Consider the following 19,827-nt stretch of genomic DNA (forward strand, 5'->3'; position numbering starts at 1 on the left):
AGTTCACTTCGTGAAGAATGAGTGAAGATAACATACAAGGTGACATCGGCGAGTTGGCCGAGGGTTATACCTCAGGCTGAACTCAGGCAGAAAGTGGAGTTTTTCTTCATAAAGTTGCGTTTTATTTCTAGCGGGCTGCAAGCAACTTTTCTGTGAAAACATTAAGGTTTCAACGACCAAGTCATACCTGATGAAATTTTGCTGTAAATACAGAATGTTCTGTTAGTAGACGAGAGGTTGGCGGGAGGGGGATATAACTGCGTTTAACATTGTAACACGAAGGCAGTGTGAAAAAAAGCTCAAATTGATGGTTTATGGGGTTTAATGTCCCAAAGCAACTCAGGCTATGAGGGACGCCGTAGTGAAGGGCTCCAGAAATTTCGACCACCTGGGGTCCTTTAACGTGCACTGACATCGCACAGCACACGAACCTCTAGAATTTCGCCTCCATCGAAATTCGACCGCCACGGCCGGGATCGGACCTGCGTCTTTTGGGTTAGCAGCCGAGTGCCATAACCACTGAGCCACCGCGGCGGCTCAGCTCAGATTGAATGAGAGCTTTAGAGACGAACCTGACAGCAAGCTATTGCCTAAACACTACTAAGCCTTGAAAATATTCAGGTGCTGATCAGGTGTATCTGGTGAAGGTGTCGAAACGTCTCCTTTCTGGACTACCGCAAAACCGGTTTCGCTGCCACTGGCACCGCGTTGGCGTCAAGTGCACACGACAGTCAAGAGAGCATTATGGCGGCGACCAGAGAGCCCTTTCTGCAAAAGTCTATAGAAGCTTTCACCCATTACTGCTTCGGAGATTTGCTAAGGAAACGAATCATTCTGAACTCGACCATCATATCTAGTGATTTAAAGTTCATGTCATAAAAATTATAACTCTAGGCTACAGACTACACCTTCCACTGCCGAGAGCTTTTCATGTTGCAATGCAAACCACGTCAGTCACTCAAAAAATATTATCACCTAATTCCATTACGTGTTGGCAATGCGATAGCATTAGCAGCTTGTGATGCATTTACCGAAAGAGACAACACTTCCGGCTTGCTGATGTCACTTTCCTCCAGCCAATGAGCGAATTTTATGACAGAGGACGCATTTTGGCCCCATGAGACTGCTAATGCTGCCGCATGAAAACTTTATGAAGTTATTTGAACCTGTCGTATTGTGGACAATTTTTGGGACCTTAAACTTGCCTTATGAAGAAAAAGGTGTCCACGGTCACTGTGCCATTGGCGAGCCCTTGAGTTATGATATCCGTGTGAATGACGAGAAGATCATTCACATTTCCTGCAAAGCAACCGTGACGACTGATAAAAGCATCACAAAGGTTGTGATTATGAAAGGTGTAAAGCATGCTATTTCTTTATGCTTTGATGCTTGAACACATGCATGAACGGAAGGAGCGAACAGAAGAAAACTTGCATGCAAACACAACTGCGCACGTATCCGAAATCCTTTTGCTCAGGTAAGGATGCTCCGCACCACTGCTGGCTACATTGAAGTAATATAGCTGGTGATGATGAGTTTTACAGGCGCAAGGGCAGCATTGGCCAAAAAGCGCCATAGCTCAAGGGATTTTGGTCTGCTAAAGATGCGGTCACAGACGCATTTTCCAGACATTTCATACCGAAGGAGCCAGGGAAAAGCTCGTGCCCATTGTATCGCCGATGGGTACACGGCGGCAGCGGGGATCGAACCCCGCACCTCCCGCATACGAGTGTGATGCTCAAACGAATAGGCCACCGCTGCAGTAAATTAATAGAGCTGACATGCGGTTTCCTGTACAATTTTTGATATCCAGACCCCTTAGATTAGGGTTATAATCTATTTCATGGTCATTCACATACTGCGCTCAATGAGCGAAAAAGCAACACTATCGTTAAATATTACTCATACAAAAAAACTTCACTTTAACCTCTTCATACCGCCAAGATTCTCCAGCTTTCACACTTAGCAGTTGCACCGAGCTGAGGGCAAGGTTTAAAAACGTGATCGCTATCCCTGTAAAGTGGCAGTTTTCACGTTTCAGTGACGGTTTCACGTACTTGGTTTTCACGTCGGGCACGGTACGTAAACCTAATCATGCATATTCAAAGTTCACTGCACTTCGACCTCTAGCGAAACTGGTGGTGAAATTTGGCGGCTGCTATGGCGGTCATGCCACGTAAGTTGGCTCAGCAAACTGCGACAACGGCGAATAAGCACTAAATGGTACATACGAAGTCGACTTACGATATGTGACCCACTGTTTGGAGAAAGAAAATGAGTGGCCCAAGATGATCCAGGCCATGCTGTAGAAACGGAGTCCGTGGAGAGCCTGGATGGATTCCTTCTTTCCGCTCGTGTTGAATATCTTGGCCGCGTTGGCGAGTCCGGAGAAAGCCAAGACTGCGCGGCTGAGTGTGCTTCCTGTTAAAAAAAAAAATATGAAAATCAACTGTGAAAAACTACTCACTTGAGCGGGTAACTGATGCGTTTCTCTGTTCCTCTATTCATTGTTAGTTCGTTAATTAAATCCTGAGCTATCTAGTGCAAATGGCAGCAGTAATTACGCATGTTAACATTTTATAAGCTAATTCTGCGAGCAAACTGGAACTGATTTACACGACATATCAGTATTAAAGAACCAAGAAGATGAGTTTATTTACGCAAAGTTCTGGGAGTGAAAATAACTGTGCGTTTATTTTCTTTTATTCTGCCAGCCCCTGCAGATTCTTATCAAAAGCTACTGCTTATTGACTTGTCACATGCAACCACTGTAAGTGCTTTATTGATCAAATGTTTAGGGGAATCCCCCAAGGCGGAGTAGCTTTCTCAGAAACTTCGTAGTTGAAGAAAAATTCGTTTGTCCGAGGTTCGAACCCGGCACCACCGCTTCACCGGAGCAGTTTCTCTACCAACTGTTGACTCTTCGAGTTATTGATCAATTCGCTCTCGCCCTACCATAAGCATGCCGTCCCGGTTAGCTCAGTTGGTAGAGCGAACCCCGGACCAGGACGAATTTTTATTTAACTACGCAGTTTCTGAGAAAGCTGTATAGCTTTCCTTCGTAGCCGTATGGTTGCGCTCAGGTGGACGTCGGTGAGTAATTGCTCTCTTATTACAAATCTACTGCACCTTGGGGGACTCCCCTAAACATTTGACCAACACAGTTCCCACTTCGAGTTATAGATTAATTCGTTCTCACCCTACCATAAGCTTGCCGTCCCGGTTAGCTCAGCTGGTAGAGCGACTACTCCGGTGAAGCGGTGGTCCCGGATTCGAACCCCGGACCAGGATGAATTTTTCTTTAACTACGAAGATTCTGAGAAAGCTGTATAGCTTTCCTTCGTAGCCGTATGGCTGCGCTTGGGTGGACGTCGGTGGGTAATTGCTCCCTTATTACAAATCTACTGCACCTTGGGGGATTCCGCTAAAGATTTGACCAACACAGTTCCTACTTCGAGTTATAGATTAATACGATCTCGCCCTACCATAAGCTTGCCGTCCCGGTTAGCTCAGGTGGTAGAGCGACTGCTCCGGTGAAGCGGTGGTCCCGGGTTCGAACCCTGGACCAGGACAAATTTTTCTTTAACTATGAAGTTTCTGAGAAAGCTGTATAGCTTTCCTTCGTAGCCGTATGGTTGCGCTCGGGTGGATGTCGGTGAGTAATTACTCCCTTATTACAGCGCTTTATGCCAAAGTCTGGCATTTGGTTTCACTGTATTATTAGTAGGCAGCAAAACCTTTAAATGAATACCATCAAAATAGACGCGGCATACAAGCAAGCAGACTTTAAGCGAATTTAATGATGGTGTGTTAGTAGAGGTAAAAGCGAGCACTTCTATTCTCATCAATCTTGTCACGCTGTTTTGTGCGGTTGGTGCTCGCTGCAAGCAGGGGAAGTTGAACGGAAGCCTACTAAAGCAACGAAGGGGTGTTTTGAGCCCAACATTGGCGATGTTCTGAGCACAACGTTGGCAATTTTCATACCGCCATCGCCTAAAGATCCTCCGTTGACGAGTCCCTCGTTGGAAGCCATGGTGGTGTCCACGCTTCGAGACGACGAAGGCTTTTTGTGTGATGAGCGATAGGACCGCGCTACGTCGTATGCCGTCCCCAAGACTGCTAAGACCACGAACAGAAGGAGGACGCCCCTAAAACGAGGAGAGGCCGCTTTAAAGTATTCTGGCCAATGGCTTCGGAAAAAGCTTTTAATTTTTGCGATCCCAACAAAACATGCAAATTTCAGGAAATGCTACTGCAGTTTTCCTCTGAGTACGCGATGTAGTGTGGAATAGAATGCAAGAAACCTTGCAGTTAATAAAATACAAGTTCGTTATAATTTGCACTTAGAAGGATAGAGTCACGTGAAAGAAAGACGCCACGGAGAGAGAGAGATAGGTGTGAGACCGGCGTTTTTATGCACCACGGAACTTTTTGCATGCACAAAGAACAAGAACAAAACCGTGTGGCTTTCGAGAGTCAATTATGTGTTAGCCGTTATCATGAATAACGGACCCTTTCTGGCCAATGTTTCAACACTTCAATGAGCTCGTCGAATCCTAGAAATACCGATGCCGGGACTCAACAAAGACACAAAACTGATGAAGAAAACTCAGCTTCTAGCAAATTCCGTGAAAATTTACTGCTTAAATGTACTGCGCTTGCTTGTATATAGTTTACTCACGCCACAGCCATCGCAGGCAGGTTGGTAAAAAAGGGCTCCTGGTTTGGCGAACAGGTAGTCGAGGTCGCGTTGACTCCGCTGTCCAACGCATGCACAACTGCAAAAGAAAAAAGGATGCATTCATTTACATTTCGTCCGCAAAAAAGCAGGACACATATACCTGCCTTAGAGAGGCAGCACCTCAAATGTGAGTCTGTATAAGGGATTGATCTAGGACCAACGTAGGACCACGTCTAGGGCCAACAGTGGTAACTTGCGGTCGTAGCTTTAGGCTGCTCAGAACGAGCTCGTCAGTTCGAAGCCAGCTGCCACGGCGGCATTTCAAGAAAGATGAAATATAGAAACGGCCATGCACGCTGTGAAGGAAATTAATCCTGAGCCTTTCCACCACGACGTGCCTCGTAGCCAACAGTGACGTAATAGTATGCAAAAACCTCAACTACAAGCAACGTTTACACTTTTTTCGCATGCACAAGTCAGCTAAAAGACGGCTGATTTTACGGCTGCACCTCAGCAGCAGCCATTACTTTCGCAACTGGATGTTTCATGTGCTGGCTCAGGGTGCAGGCGCACAAAACCAGCATAAAATGGTACAAAAAATGTGAAATATAGATATTCAGTTGCAAGTGCACTGAACAAGGACAATAGAGCGAAACAGAAACCAATCACGAGCTAAAAAGGCCTATACCGTCTTACATTCGTGATGGAAGCACGTGTTCGTACGTGCCTTACATCCATGACGTGCGAGTGCAAATTGTTCTGTCACACAGTTTGACTGTCACACGGCACCCTCTCTGGAGAAAATGGCCCCGCCGCCGCGTGTCGTAAGTGAAAACTGCGGCGTTCATTCACTGCTGGCCAGGACTAGAAAACATATCAGGAGGCCATTTTATCTTAGCTATAACTGCCACATAGGTCCGGGAAGTGAGTGTTTTTGGTAACGAGCAAGATGTAGTTCTGTGACCCAGTTTGGTGGATCGCGCTCGTGACGGGCGCGATATGGACATCGCTGTAACATCTACGCCAAGGAGGACGACGCAAAATCATGAGGTTGATTATTTTTTTTCTTGCATATGCTCTTTTTGAAGCCACTCAAGTTCAAGAAAGTTTCAAGAGAGGTGCAGCCATCAAAACCTAGTAGTTTATATTACACTTGTAAACACGCACTCACTCTCTCAGCGCTGCTAATTAAAGGAGTATAGAGAACTAATTTTGGTGTCATTTTTTCCTCTCTACTTTGATGCGTGAGACATTACTATACATGTAAAACCACATTCGCGTACGAGCGCTATACAATAATTTATAATCTAATTTTTCTCGCACTGTTTAGCATTCAACAGCTATGTGACCTCAAAGTTTCGTTTAGATCACGTGAGACATGAAAAACTGCAGTACAATCGCTGTTTCTAAATTTGTTGTCATTCTGACTCTTCAGGCAAGTTGGTTTTTGGGTTTTGGAGAATTAAAACGACGAACCAGGGATTATATCGCCGCTGTTTCGTGCCTCGCGTGGCCTTTGACGTCACAGTTGACGTCACGTTGAAAGCAAAACGGCATGAGAGAGAAATTAGATTATAAATTATTTAGGGGCTGCAGGCGAACACCACGTGGCAATCTATGTATACTAATGTCTTATGCATCACTACAAAGAAGAAAACATCCAAACATTAGATTTCTATACTCGTTTAAAGCTCTAGGAAAAGTACATCTTAAGCACGCTGGTGTACACTACTCTCTCGTCTCTCCATCAGTACAGCATCCCTGCATGCCTACCTAAGGGCTTGCTCCGCTTTAAAGCGCCCTGTCCAGCTTTTCGGTGCTTTCAGTTCCTAAAACGTACTTACACGTTCAGAAAGTCGTTTCGAAGTTGTTGGTTTGACAGCATGTGGTGGACACCTGCACCCACTCTGTCAGCCTGTGCCGTCATGTTTTGCCTCTCGGTCGGACGACCGCCAACAACCTGAATCACTGTGCTGATCTCCGAGACTTACATTCGCCGGACACCTCGGTGATCTCCGCCTCGCTGCAGGTAGACGGCACGCAGAGTCCGAAGCGCAAGCTTTTGCCGTAAAGCTCCTTCCAGAGGTATTCCGGGAATCCCTACGTAAAAATAGCAAAGCAATGAGTTTTGCTAGAAATGAACTCCAGAAAGAAACTCTGAAAAGAAAAAGCGTGCACAGACTCCCAAATATAGTTTCTCTGTCTCGGTGTTTCATGGGCGGAACATTAGCGTGCAGGGAAGAGTATTGTGCCAGCGAGGCTGTTTTGGCCTAGACCTTCATCAGTCATTAAGGATTGGTTTGGGTTTATGGAGCTGAATGTCCCAAAGCGACTCAGGCTATCAGGGACGCCGTAGTGGTGGGCTCCGGATAATTTCGACCCCCTTGGATTGTTCTTTAACGTGCAGTGACATCGCACAGTACATAGGCCTCTCGCCGATCTCCGCGGCCAGGATCGAACCCGCGTCTTCCGGGTCAGCAGCCGAGCGCCATAACCACTGAGCCACTGCAGCGGCTGGCTGGATATGGTATAAACGGCTTTTGGCGCAACATTCGATTACGTACGAAGAGCGCGAAGGGGCTATCCATTTTTACTGAAAGCAAAATAGATCAATATAGGCATTTTGTTTCAGTGCGCATGCTTCTGTTTGTATGCTCCCTCACCTGTAAGAGCCTGAAATGGCTTACAGTGCCTTAAACTAAGATCACAATAAATATGGCCGTGACATAAAATGCAATGGTGTGAAAGTGGTTCAGCAATGCAAGCGAATCCTTATCGCGTGTAACGCACTTGTAAATCCTTACTAAAAACAAAGGGGCAGCCGGAGGGCAGCAAAGCTGTCAAAGAGCGAGGGAATTATGCTGCTTAGCCAGACATGTTTTTACTGCGACTCGGTGTTGGAACGAAGGTTTTTTTTTTTTTTTTCTCAACCATTACTCTGTAAGGAACAGCTGATTAATTTTAACTGCTCGGCATCTTTTACTGCAAGCTTTTTTTAGCAAACGTGTCGTCTGCATGAAACTAATAATATGGAGCCCTGTGCACCAAAATTCATTTTAAGCCGGCAAGGTTTGGGCATTTCTACTAGGGCGTTCTATTAGTGCGTCTAAACTAAAAAGCACGTCATGATCCAAACGGTCATGAGCACTGTGTGAGACGTGTGAAGGCGAAATTCTAGAGGCCCGTGTGCTGTGCGATGTCAGTGCAGGTTAAAGAACCCCAGGTGGCCGGAATTTCCGGAGCCCTTCACTACGGTGTCTCTCATAGCCTGAGTTGCTTCGGGACGTTAAACCCCAATAAACAAAACCAAACCTTTTAATAGATGACTGATGGTGTTTACTGCCGTGCATAAATTAGGGCAACAGATCGCAGGAAACTGATATCTAATGACCTCAAGTAATTTATTCGAGCTGAATGCAATGAATATGAATTTATGAGAAAGTATATGAGAATTAAATGATCATAAGTGACAATGATAAAATATTAAAAGCAGGTGCACAGTCGGGGACAAACGTCTCTGGACCATGTGTTCCACAGACGAAGCCGATAGCTCCACTATTAGCCGGCGGCTTGAGACCACACTTGTGTAGGTAAATGTGAAAATTTTCTTCTTTCATCTCCACAAGCGTGGTCTCCAGCCGCCCTCTAATAGTAGAGCTATAGGCTTCGTTTGAGGAACTATTGGTGCAGAGACTTTTGTCTCCGACTGTACAGTACCAGTAAAGTGAATGATAAAAAATGTTGTGCATTTTAAAGATAGCGGGATTCCGCACACGCATCCAGTGTTCAGCTAAAAGCGATGAACTGGATATAGTTCGCGGCGTTTTAAATGAATAAGAAAAAACCTCGCTCGCGTCACTAATGAACTGTACGAATCAACATGAATCGTACAGTGCAATCGGAAACCCAAAAATAAGCCCGAAGAAACACGACACGAGTAGGTCAAATAACCTGTCAGAAAGTCCTAACTGGATTTAAGAAACCACTTTTCTTTAAAAAGTTGAGTTCTTCTCAATGAAACCATTAAATCAGGTGCAAGAAAGTTTACCGTGAAGTGGAATGCACTGCTTGTACTACACTCATGGGAGACGCGCTCTCATATCGCTCTCACGTCCACTACACTCGAACTCGATAAGGGCAGGGACAATGAGACATTACGCCTACATTTATCACATAGCGTGACGCTTTGACGTGAGTAGATAAGAGTGCGTCTGGCATGTATGGACTTTTTCTTATTCTTGTTGAAGCCACTTCAACAAAGCTATATTTAAACTGCTCGATCTGCAGGCACCCACATGACGTCTAATAGCGCGCAATGTATTGTCTGTTCGTCCATTATATAGTTGCCTATCCCAGTTGAGTTATTTTGTTTAATGCGGCGTCTGTAGTCTTCGTGAAGAATATAGGAAGCATGTATGACGCAGACGGTGCTCCTTTGTCAGCTTCTTTATTTCCGCGTACTCCCACGTAAAGAAAGTCCGGCATCGTCAGCTGCGTTGTAAGCGGAAAATAGGGTGGCCTAGCGTGGCCCAGGAGTCTTGCCCCCGGAGAAGCGACCTAGGTCATGTGATCTTGTGGAGTCATCATAACGTGCTCACCGAACTGCGAGCAAACTGACCACCATGACAGATGGCAGTTCAATTAATGACTGACCGCGAGACTTTGCTCGGGAAGAGTAACTTGGGTAGGACAAGCCGCACCGGAGGCAGTACTTGCGATCGCAGGGCAGTGGCGCACCCCTTATCCGCACAACCATTGCTCAAGGAGTGGTATGAGGACTCTCAGGGTTGTCTGCGATCATTCGATATAAGTCTGGTTGCATCTGACGTCACAGACAATGTGATAAAGCCGCGTGGCGATGGCACCGAGCATGAAGAAATAAACATTAAAAGATTTGTGTTTACTTGCAACGTTTTTCGACTGTTTTTGTTAATTTATTCGTTTTGGTGTTGGTATTCCTAATTATTGTACTGTTTCGCTTTTTTGAATCATGTATTTTCTTGCAGCTAGTTTTCTTTTTGCAATCATGTGTATCATTTTTTGTAGGCATGTCTATGTATGCGTTACCCCCTTTTTGTAACAGTTTCACTTAATATCTATGTACCACTCCCCTCAATAATGCCCTGTGGGCCATGAGGGTATCAGAAATAAATAAATAAATAAATAAATTTCAGGAAATATACCGTAATCGGTTCATAGTTGTGCAGTACGCTACGTAACATCGCCTCCACGAAGCGGCCATGTCAGACCAGGCCAAGTGCTGATAGTTGGGCTAGCTGTAAACGTGCTGGCATTACAGGGGCATTCGACGCAAACACGCAGAGAGAGAGAAGGAATTTTAATGAGAGGAAAAGGAGGAGAGGTCAGCCGGTGGTAACATGGCCGTGGCCTGCTACTCCACACTGGGCAAAGGGAAGGGGAGGAAATGGGAAGTGAATGAAGGTTGACAATGGCATAATACAATGAGTTTCATGGGTGATGTCCACACACCACACGCAGAAACAGCGCTCATCCGGTGGTAGTCCTTCCTGTGTGTGCAGTCTTTGCCAAAAGTAACAAGGCAATGGAGTTTGATTCTAGGCCGTAAAATGAAAGAGCCCCTACGGCACCCCCAAGAAAGACGGTCTTGAAAGGTGAGGACAATGGTTATACCTCACACTGATTTAGAGCGCTTTTTTCCCCGGCACCCTGCCCATTGGTCATCGTTAACCCGCTATCGATGGATGCGAACGCCAATTTGAAACGCTCCCACGCCGTTCTTGGAACACGCTGCGGCATGTATTTTGTAGCTAGAAAACTAGTTTTATAGTTTCCTTTAATTTTCTTTTTAGTTTGCCCTTTTTCCACATGGCGGCGATTTTGGAGGCACTTGAGGAAACGGTGCAGCGTAGTTTAGAATGGACATGATGTGGGTGTGGGAATGGTCGCGATGTGCGGAACAGTGACGCTTTTTTTTAATCTACAAGAGGCATGGAATGTGTAGTGAACTGACGCTAAAAAAAAAAATCGTCAAGATGGGATGAGCAGTCGTAACGGAACACAACAATGTACGGCTTACACTCGCTGAGGTATGGCAGCGGGGATCAGCTACACGAAATTCTTGATCGTCCGCTAAAATCAAGACAGCAGCGGCTACTCTTGGCTGCAGGCGAAATTCGTCATCACTGCCATATCTCAGCGGGTGCTTAGGGTCGAGCCTCTCACCTTGGGCGGCTGGAGCTGCGCATTGGCGAAGCTGACGGTGGACAGGCAGTATCTGCTGGCGAACTGCGGCGCTTGTGACGCATTGACGGCGGGCGTTCGGGGGCCCGGCTTCAGCGCCGCTATGCACTCCGAGTAGTATCCCAGGAACGTCAGACCACCCGTCAGCACGCCGCTCTCCGGCTTGGCCGTGCTGTCGAACACTGCGAGTGCGGTGCCCATGAATTAGCGCAGGGCCGACAGAACCATGGACGGTGAACACTGAAAAATGAGTGCCATAATAGCTCTGGGCAAGTAGTTTCCTACAGCGCAGTCATTTGTGTCGGTGTGCCGTGTACGTAACGTCGAAAATTCTGCCACATTGCCAGGGATTCGCGACAAGGGCTTTTAGTTCCCTTGGCTGCCACTACGTGGCGCATGGCTTTGAACATTTAAAATAGCGGATTGACTGACATCATTCGTCATGTAAGAAAGAATGACCGAGCGGCTGCAGATCAGAGCGTTATAGGCCGCCAGGAGCTGTCCCGAATTCATGGCAATATACAGTTTTAGAATAGGAGGACCCCATCGGTCGGGGGGTTGAGGGTATCGCGGGGTGACAGTGCACATGCGTAGAACAATAACATCTCTCGACTTATTTACCTACTCATGTGCACTAGCACCCAGCTATTCCCCTATCTCCCAAACCAATAAAGAACCCGAACCCCCTCCCCATTCTTAAACGTCATAATGGTTACGTAGCTGCATTACACAAAGCGATTGTGCGACAAGCTTTCTGCTTATTTTATTTGCTTACTAAGGAGATAGAGAGAATAAAATTTCATAAATTCAACAGCCTAGTTTAGAAACATGCCGAAACAGTGAAGAAACAACACCGAAGTTGACGTAGTCCAGCCGGTGCTTCTCATTTACTCAGGCAGCCGTTACAGCGGAGTCTAAGGAAAAAGCGCCAGTGCATGCAGCCTTTCCAGGAGAAAAATGAAGTCACTGGGTGACAAAACATGGTGATGTGAACGCGCTCTGGCACTTTCTTCTTCTTGCTTTTTCTTCAATATCTATGCCGTTTGATCGTTGGAGACACTGTCGACACCGGTTGCATAACCTTGCAATCGGTCTCAGAAAGATGCGCACTTGTTCCTTCTACATCACCGCGACAGCAACGGGTGCTATCTGTAGGCGTGGTCAACAGATCAGTTTTATAGTTGGCATTATGTTGTAAGCAACCTTCATTGTACTATGTTGTACCAGTGTGATCATCCTGGCGCGACAATCCTGTCCTGTTTCCCTTTCTCCTCCCAATATAGCTGCTATCCGTGGTGGGTGTTCGAACAGTCTGCTAGCTGTTAGCAGAGGACCGCGCAACACAGTTTGTTTGCCTTGCATGTTCTCCCGGCTTACCGCGAAGAAGAACCTTATGCAAGGAAATGCACGGAAAGGAAAGGCCAATAAAAGACTAATTTTTAATGAAAAACATTAGTTTTTAGAGCGCAGCTCTTTAGCAGCCGTTTGTGGGTTGAGCCGCGTCGATGTAATCGAGCCAAACCATAAATAAACAAAAATAAACTCTGCCGCGACTGGGATTCGAACCAGCGGCGCCGCGAGCAGATGACCTTCGCTGGCCACTGCACGAGAGCACTGGGTTATGGCCGCAGCCGATCACGCCTCGTGCCAGACTGCAAAATTCTCGCAGTGTGCACTACACAACGTAGTGTTCAACTAATACTCCTATCGAACTTATATCACCGCAAGATGTGCCAACGACCCAGCAAAGCGAAACAATGTGTCTACAGATACTCCGACACCGACAGGGCTGCGCTCAAATTTCGCTTTAGGCAGAATCATAATCGGCCTTTTTATGGGATTTAACGTCCCAAAGCGACTCCGGCGATGAGGGGTGCCGTAGTGGAGGCACAAGGTTATCTTTACGATAACGACGAATATATAGTAGCACAAGTACAACAGTTACTTTTTTACTGCTCTTCCCGTACCAATGCACCGACGCTTTGTAGATCGTGACTCGGCCCTCCGTGTTTCTTCTCCTTGAGTTATTAAAAACCTCGTCGTGATTTTAAGCCCTAAGTGCGCTTATCCCATTCTCGACAATCTCAGTCAAGCATCGTTCCAGAATCACGCGTCACGTGGAAGGGGACACTAAAACCGATTCCGCAATTTCTATAAGAATAATAAGGATATGTATGAAAAACAAAAAAGCCTTCCGCGCTGAGCCGGATACGAACAAAAACCGATCCGTAGCGAGCAACTAGCCTGACGTTCAGAACATTCTACGATCTCCTCATTTATCTTGTGCAACATGACGTGGACGATGAACACCACTGCCGACTCAAGCTTGATGTTCATGCTTACAAATTTGTCGGAAACTGTACGCACTGTCTTTTTTTAATATAACGGCACATTACTAACTGCTGAAATTTCCTCAAGAGGTTATGACGGCAGATGAAACTGCTAATTTTGTAGAGATGTATTTAAAGCTGTTCACAAGTCGTGGTAGAATAAAGTCCGAGGCATATGTTTTTTTTTTGTTTCATAAGGTCAAAAGCGCATAAGGCATATACGAGGCCTGTTAGAAAAGTATCCGACCTTTGGCCGTAGAAAAAAAAATGGCCTAACTGGAGCGTTGGAAACCTAATTACCTTCAAAGTAGTCTCCTTGGGACTTCACACACTTCTCCCAGATGTGCTGCCACTGTTTGAAGTATTCCGAAAAGGCCTTTTTCGGAATGGAGTTTAGCTCAGCTGTCGTTCCAGCCATAATGTCCTCTCTTGTCTGAAATCGCGCTCCTTTCCATGGCCTTTTGATTTTGGGAAACAGCCAGAAGTCGCAGGGGGCCTTACCAGGAGAGTAAGGAGTATGTTGAACTACAATAGTCTGGTTTTTTGCCAAAAAAGACTGAATCGAGTGCGAAGAATGTTCAGGAGTATTGTCGTGATGGATGCGCCAATTTCCTGTTGACCGCAGCTCCGGTCTCATGCGCCGCACCGCATCACGTAGATGACGGAGGACGTCCCTATAGTACTCTTTGGTCATTGTTTGACCCTGTAGGGTGCGGACTCGTGGTGTGCCACACAGCGAGAGTCCGAGAAAACAGTCAGCATCACTTTGACGTCGCTGACCATTTGGCAGGCCTTCATTGGTCGTGGTGACGTGGAATGCTTCTACTGTGACGACTGGGATTTGGTTTCCGGGTCGTACCCGTACACCCAAGACTCATCACCAGGGATTATGGTGTTGATGAAGTCGGGGTCACTGTTTGTGGAATCCAGCGTGTCCTGTGAGACTTCAACACGAAGCTGCTTTTGCTCCACCGTGAGCAGCTTCGGCGCGAATTTCGCCGCAACTCTCTTCATGGCCAAATCTTCGGTGATAATGGAATGTGCAGAAAAACTACTGATGTCCACCTCTTCCGCAATTTCTCGGATAGTCACACGACGGTAACGTATCACCAGAGCGTTCACTTCGGCAATGATCTGCCCATTTCGGCATGTTGATGGCCGACCGGAGCGTGGCTCGCTCTCCACCGATGTGCGGCCATCTTTAAACCAGTTGTACTATTGCTTAATTTGTGTGCTGCTCTAAGCATCGTCACCGAAACCCGTCTGAATATTTCGAATGGTTTCCACTTGGCTGTCGCCCCGTTTCTGGCCAAAATTTGATGCATTAGCGCTGCTCCTGTCGCACCACCATTTTGCTTGTACTAAAGAACCGACGAGAGCACTGCGCACTACCTCACTCAAACGCTGCCTCCCAGCGACTGACGCTATCGGCAGGCGGGAAAAAAATTCGTGCATGCGCACGACACTTCAAGGTCTGCTGGTGCAAGCGCGCTTGTTTCATATCCATCAGGTGTTCGCAAAAAAATAAGGTCGGATACTTTTCTAACAGACCTCGTAGCAACTACAAACTGCAAACTTCAAATGAACTCTGCAGTTTCCGGCGATCGGCACACATTAGTCCCTAGGGCGGCCATATTTGGCGTTATGACGGATTCTCACGTACCACACATTCGTTTCTCACGTCCCAGAACGCCGACAAGACGCGCTGCGCCCGCCATTTCTGTCAGACTTCTCTTTCTAACCGCCTTTCTTTCTTTTTGTCGTGTCTCGCGGACGCCGTATTCGCAAGGAGCGTAAACGGGGAGGCCGAGTCCACCGTGAAAGCGGCGCTCACCGCCGCCACCCCACTTTGGCTCTCAGCAGGCCAGAGCGGCCAGTGAGGCCACGCCATTCACGTGAGCTGACCCCTCACACGGGGTTCTGCTCTTCCTTCCCTTTCACGCCACGTACTCCATTCATTCATTCGCGGTGTGCTATTCCCACAGGAACTCTTGTTGACATCACAAGTGGAAGTGGCGATTCCAAACCGCGACCTCCTGAATGGGTCGGAACGCAGGTCAGTCGGAGGTCTTCGACCGACCCCTGGCCGGCTTCGTGGAATCCCCGCGTCACGCCCACCAAAGAAGAGGTCAGCCGCAGACAGCTAGTCGGGAAAGAGGTGTGTAAAAGGAAGGAGGCGAGCTGACGGAGCGACCCGGATAGGAATCTGCACGGAATCTGCTTCAAAATACAACAGAAGAGAGCGATACGAATGAAGAGAACCTTGACAAATGAATTTCCGCGTTGGTTGTATGTGCCGGGCACGAACCGGCAGGCAGCCTTTTTCTTTTCACGGGTAAGCGACTGCTTTTTTTTTCTTCACTGGCACTGCTGTTTACTCACTCGGTCAAAAAGGCGCCACGTCGTCGTGACGTGCTTCTCGAGCGCGAAGGAGAGAGGGGAGCAAGGTCGACTCACGAGAGGTAGCGAAAGCGAGCAGACAACCGTGCGAGGGCCCCCGACGAGTGCGCGTAAACAAGGTGGCAAGTTCTTTCCCTTCTCTCTCCATTTTAGCTGATTCAGTGAGCCTGCGGAAAGGGCGGCCGCCATAGAGAGGGACGCATTTTGCGGGAGGCCTTCGTCCAATCGCGTGACACGGTCTTCCCCACCCCAGCTACGAGCCCCTCTTGCGCTTTTATATCGGTCTTTCTCAGCACTGCACTGCCAGAAGACCGGGCTTAACATGCGAATGGTCAACCGTGGACATTTGTAAAGACGAAATAGGACTCAAGGAGGCCGGCTGCGCGCCACCCTTCGGATATTGCATCATTAGACGTTTTTAGCTCACAGGAGAAGTGCCAGCAGAGGCGTATACTGGTTTACCGGACCCCTCCTGCGCATCCGCAGTGCCACTGTTGGGGTCAGGGGTAGCCACTGCGCGTGCGCAGGAGGAGTCCGATGTCTCCGGTATGCTAAAAACGTCTATTTTTTCCCAATTTTCTCGGATATTCTTGCACTTAGCGGCGCTTGTCTTGAGAACTTCGAATGCGAGGCATCATGCCTAGCGAAACAAGTGGAATTTTTTTCTCTCTTGACTGAGCTGCTTCAACACTATGCTATTTCTGGAGGATCGACGATTCCGTGGGTGCCACTGGCGCCCTAGTCACCAGATGAATAGCCTGGGGGCTTGTTCTGATACGGCGAGCAAAAAACGCCAGAGCTCAAACTCACGCGCAAGCGTCGTGCTAGCGCGCGAAGGCAAAAAACGAACTAACTATAAATCTACAGAAGCTCATAAATCCGGCAGGGTGTCACGAGGCCGGCAGGGTGTCACGGCCTCCCCGAGTGGGCAGCCCCGCTTATGTTACCACCATCGGTCGGCGCTCACCACTGAAGGGGTCCCCACAAAAACTGAGCACCATGGAAGGTTCACTGACCTATCCATCTCGACGAGTACGGTTCCATCGCATGCACCTGATCCGGCGACACAGAAAGAGCAGGCAGTGTGTGTGAATCCACCGCGACCAGGTTCAAATCAGACCACATCGGAGGTGCGGCGGGCATATTATGCACATAAATATGGCAAGTGAATGTAACCATCGCATCACACCCCAGGAGCGTTGAAAGCAACAGTAATCGAAACTTAGGTAGACGTCTTGTGCGCCCATAGGTGCGTTCATGTGTGTAGTTTTTTTTCTTTTTTTAATAAGCCGGCTTTGCTGCGGGTACATTTCGACCATTATATGGCGAAAGAGGATTTTGAAAGCAGGAAATACACTTGCAGTTGTCCTTTACGGCTTAGTATAGGTTCACGCGGTATACCGGATGACAGCACAGGTCCCTGTCAAACGCTAGCATTAGAATTTCTTCATCTGACTAAAGTCCAGCGAGACTATCAGTCAGGCGAAGTGCAACATCAAAATTATTTTAAGAATTTGGCAAAAGGTACACATACTTCATTCTGGCTTTCGCATTTTAAGACTGAGCGGCCAGTTTCAGGGTGTGTTGTATGGCGTGTATCTGCTCGATTTTCGCCTTAGGCTGAGAAGAACCGGAGTTACTGCACGTAATTAGTTTGTCATTAAGCCGCATGTGGCATATGCCCGCTCTTATCAATCGCGCCTCAGTTTGAACGGGCCATGCGGTGCTTTCGTTGGCGACGCGGATGCAAACACTGCTCACTACGCTGCATGTACCCCTTCGTTCGCGAAAAAAGGTTTTCGTTCGCTCCTAGGGGCCGTCCGAGCTCACGTTAAACAGTGCTCAAGCACGGCCGCTTGATGCGCTTTGTATCTAGCGGCCGTGGCTCAAGGCAGAACCAATTCCAAGGTCTGTCCGTGCAGAGTCTGGAAAGAATTACAATCTTATCGGATATAAAAACGCGCAGTACAGGCACGAACGCCAAAATCAGCGTTGAAGGGCTTTGCCACAGCGCAGTCCGGCAATGCGAGGGAGCTTCACATACGCCACTAGTGAATCATTAACGAAAATGTTACACCCCCTTGTGTACAGACACCCACTGCGGTGGCTGAGTGGCTTTGGCATTCGGCTGCCGAGCCCAAGGCCGCGGGAACGAATCCCGGCCGCAGTGAACGCATTTCGATACAGGCGAAATGCAAAAACGCCCGTGAGGGTTATGCGATGCCAGTGTGCACGTTAAAGAACTCCAGGTGATTTACATTATCCTGGGGCCCTTCAGTACGGGGTGTCTCATCGCCCACGTGCAGCCTTGGGACGTTACAGGGACACAGGCTTGCATCGACTGATAACCGCGTACTAATAGCAAATAGGCTGCTTTCATTAAGAGAACTTTTAGTGCCTCGAACATGCCAAAAAAAAAAATTCTGCTGGCACCGCACAAGCCGTTTTCACAAGCAAACTGCTATGATGTCAGGTGCTTTTTCTGTTAAGGATCTCCGAGTCTAGCCCGCACAGCCATCCACTCCCTTCGGCGATCAGCGTCACGAGTTTGAAACGACTGGCGGGAAGAAAGAGCTTCATTTTGCAACTATACCGGCAATGAATACGTCTCCTGCTGCCGAAAAGAAACGTCAACAGATGTCGCAAGATCGATCTAATCAAATTTTAATGAAAACAGAATTAAGAACGAATTGACCTCAGCGTCCCATTCAGTTCCGCGTTCTAAGGAAACAAAGGGCGCCGGGTGTTCTTTAGTTGCAGGCAGCGATCATCAGTCGTCTGGAGAGTACGTGTTCTTTCGCTCCTTTTTTTTTTATTTGCTTTTTTTTTCATTTATGAAATTGATGCGTTTGAGCGTTGCAATAAACAAAGCTGGATAATCTAATTTGCCCCGGTGAGCAGAAGATAAACGCACACAGCGCATGTAATTTGCCGAACACCGAGCCTAACGAACAGGGTTGCAATATGAGGACAGAGGGGGCAACGGAAAATAATATCTAACTTTGAGGCAGAGAACCAGCAGTATTGTCTTGACAACAAGCGGCGAAATCCGAAATGAGAATAAGGAGGCGATATACGGACGTACTATCGCGCTATGACTTGCAACGCGCCAATGCATTGCCCTTGCGGCCGAGCTCACAGCGGGGCAAAAAGGGGCGAGGGTTTTGCCATTCCTGAGGTGGGCAACACCCCTGAGCCTTCCCCTATCCTCCTCCTCTCTCGTGAACTAGATCGTTCATTGAAGCTATAACCGGGCGCGCCTATGAGCGCCCTTGCCATGTCCTAGCTCAGAGGCACCGCGCATCTCTGGAATGGTCAAACCCTCACTTCTTCCCCCCCCCCCCCCCCCCCCCCCGCTGCTCTGCAGCACGCTCTGGAGCGTTGCAAGTCATACTGCTCGCGATAGTATACAGCCGATGCTCCAAGCAGATAGCCGAAAGATCTACGGGGTGGAGTCTGTAACATGGTGGTAGATAATCAAGCGGAGTATTAAATTAAGGAAATTTTCAGATGCTACAAGAACAGTCTCACTGGAGATCGCTGGGGGAGGTTTTTGGATGAGTAGGCCTAATTGTAGCGATGGTGATATTTTACTGCCAGTCAAAACAAAGAAAACAGTATGGACTACTGCAAAATCATTAAGTACTATGAAAATATATCCGAAGATGGAAATGTTGAAGCGCCGTTCCCAGTTATCTGTACGTACAAAAAGGTAGGATAAGCCCTGTATGGAGAGAGCTGCGAAACTAGTATCCAGAGGAATGAGCGGGAAACGAAATAGTGGGTTTCCCCGTCTATTTCAGGCTGCATACAAAATTGCCGGAAATTCTTCTCTGCTGTAATTTTAGATGAGACTTTCAGAGCCTTTTCGTCTTCCAATGGCGCTAACAGAACGCTCAAATGCAAATCAGGCACGCACTGTGCCCGTATGTACTACGCGTAGCCGGTGGAGACATGCCAGTTGCTCTTGCGTTAGAACGACGAACAGAGAAATTTTGCGAAAGGTTTTTCTTTATGCAAGGTCTTCCAAGATTCGGTTTCTCGTCGTCTACAGCGAGAAAACTAATTCCCCATGGAACCTAACTACTGCAGCGGAGGCGACACGCACCCAACCTGTGATTACGAAGTGTTTAGGGCTGCACGCGAGGCAAGAAGAAACCATCATGCAGAAGTACGTCTGAAAGCTGCGTTAGC

At 47.6% G+C, this 19,827-nt stretch overlaps 1 protein-coding gene across 1 annotated transcript in view; it reads right to left on the reverse strand.

Moving 5' to 3' along the window:
- LOC149358100 (nose resistant to fluoxetine protein 6-like) overlaps positions 1-19,827 on the reverse strand; it is an 81,033-nt gene that overhangs the window by 27,280 nt on the left and 33,926 nt on the right. The window contains exons 2-7 of the mRNA XM_089576728.1: positions 10,886-11,085; positions 6,673-6,781; positions 4,682-4,778; positions 3,985-4,148; positions 2,245-2,421; positions 1,206-1,299 (exon numbers count right to left, since the gene is read on the reverse strand). Of these exons, the coding sequence (XP_089432854.1) occupies positions 1,206-1,299; positions 2,245-2,421; positions 3,985-4,148; positions 4,682-4,778; positions 6,673-6,781; positions 10,886-11,085 (841 nt within the window). The remainder of the gene's footprint in view (positions 1-1,205; positions 1,300-2,244; positions 2,422-3,984; positions 4,149-4,681; positions 4,779-6,672; positions 6,782-10,885; positions 11,086-19,827) is intronic.

This window comes from Amblyomma mixtum, chromosome 3 (assembly GCF_055824585.1).
Source record: "Amblyomma mixtum isolate Tamu chromosome 3, ASM5582458v1, whole genome shotgun sequence".
NCBI lineage: Eukaryota > Metazoa > Arthropoda > Arachnida > Ixodida > Ixodidae > Amblyomma > Amblyomma mixtum.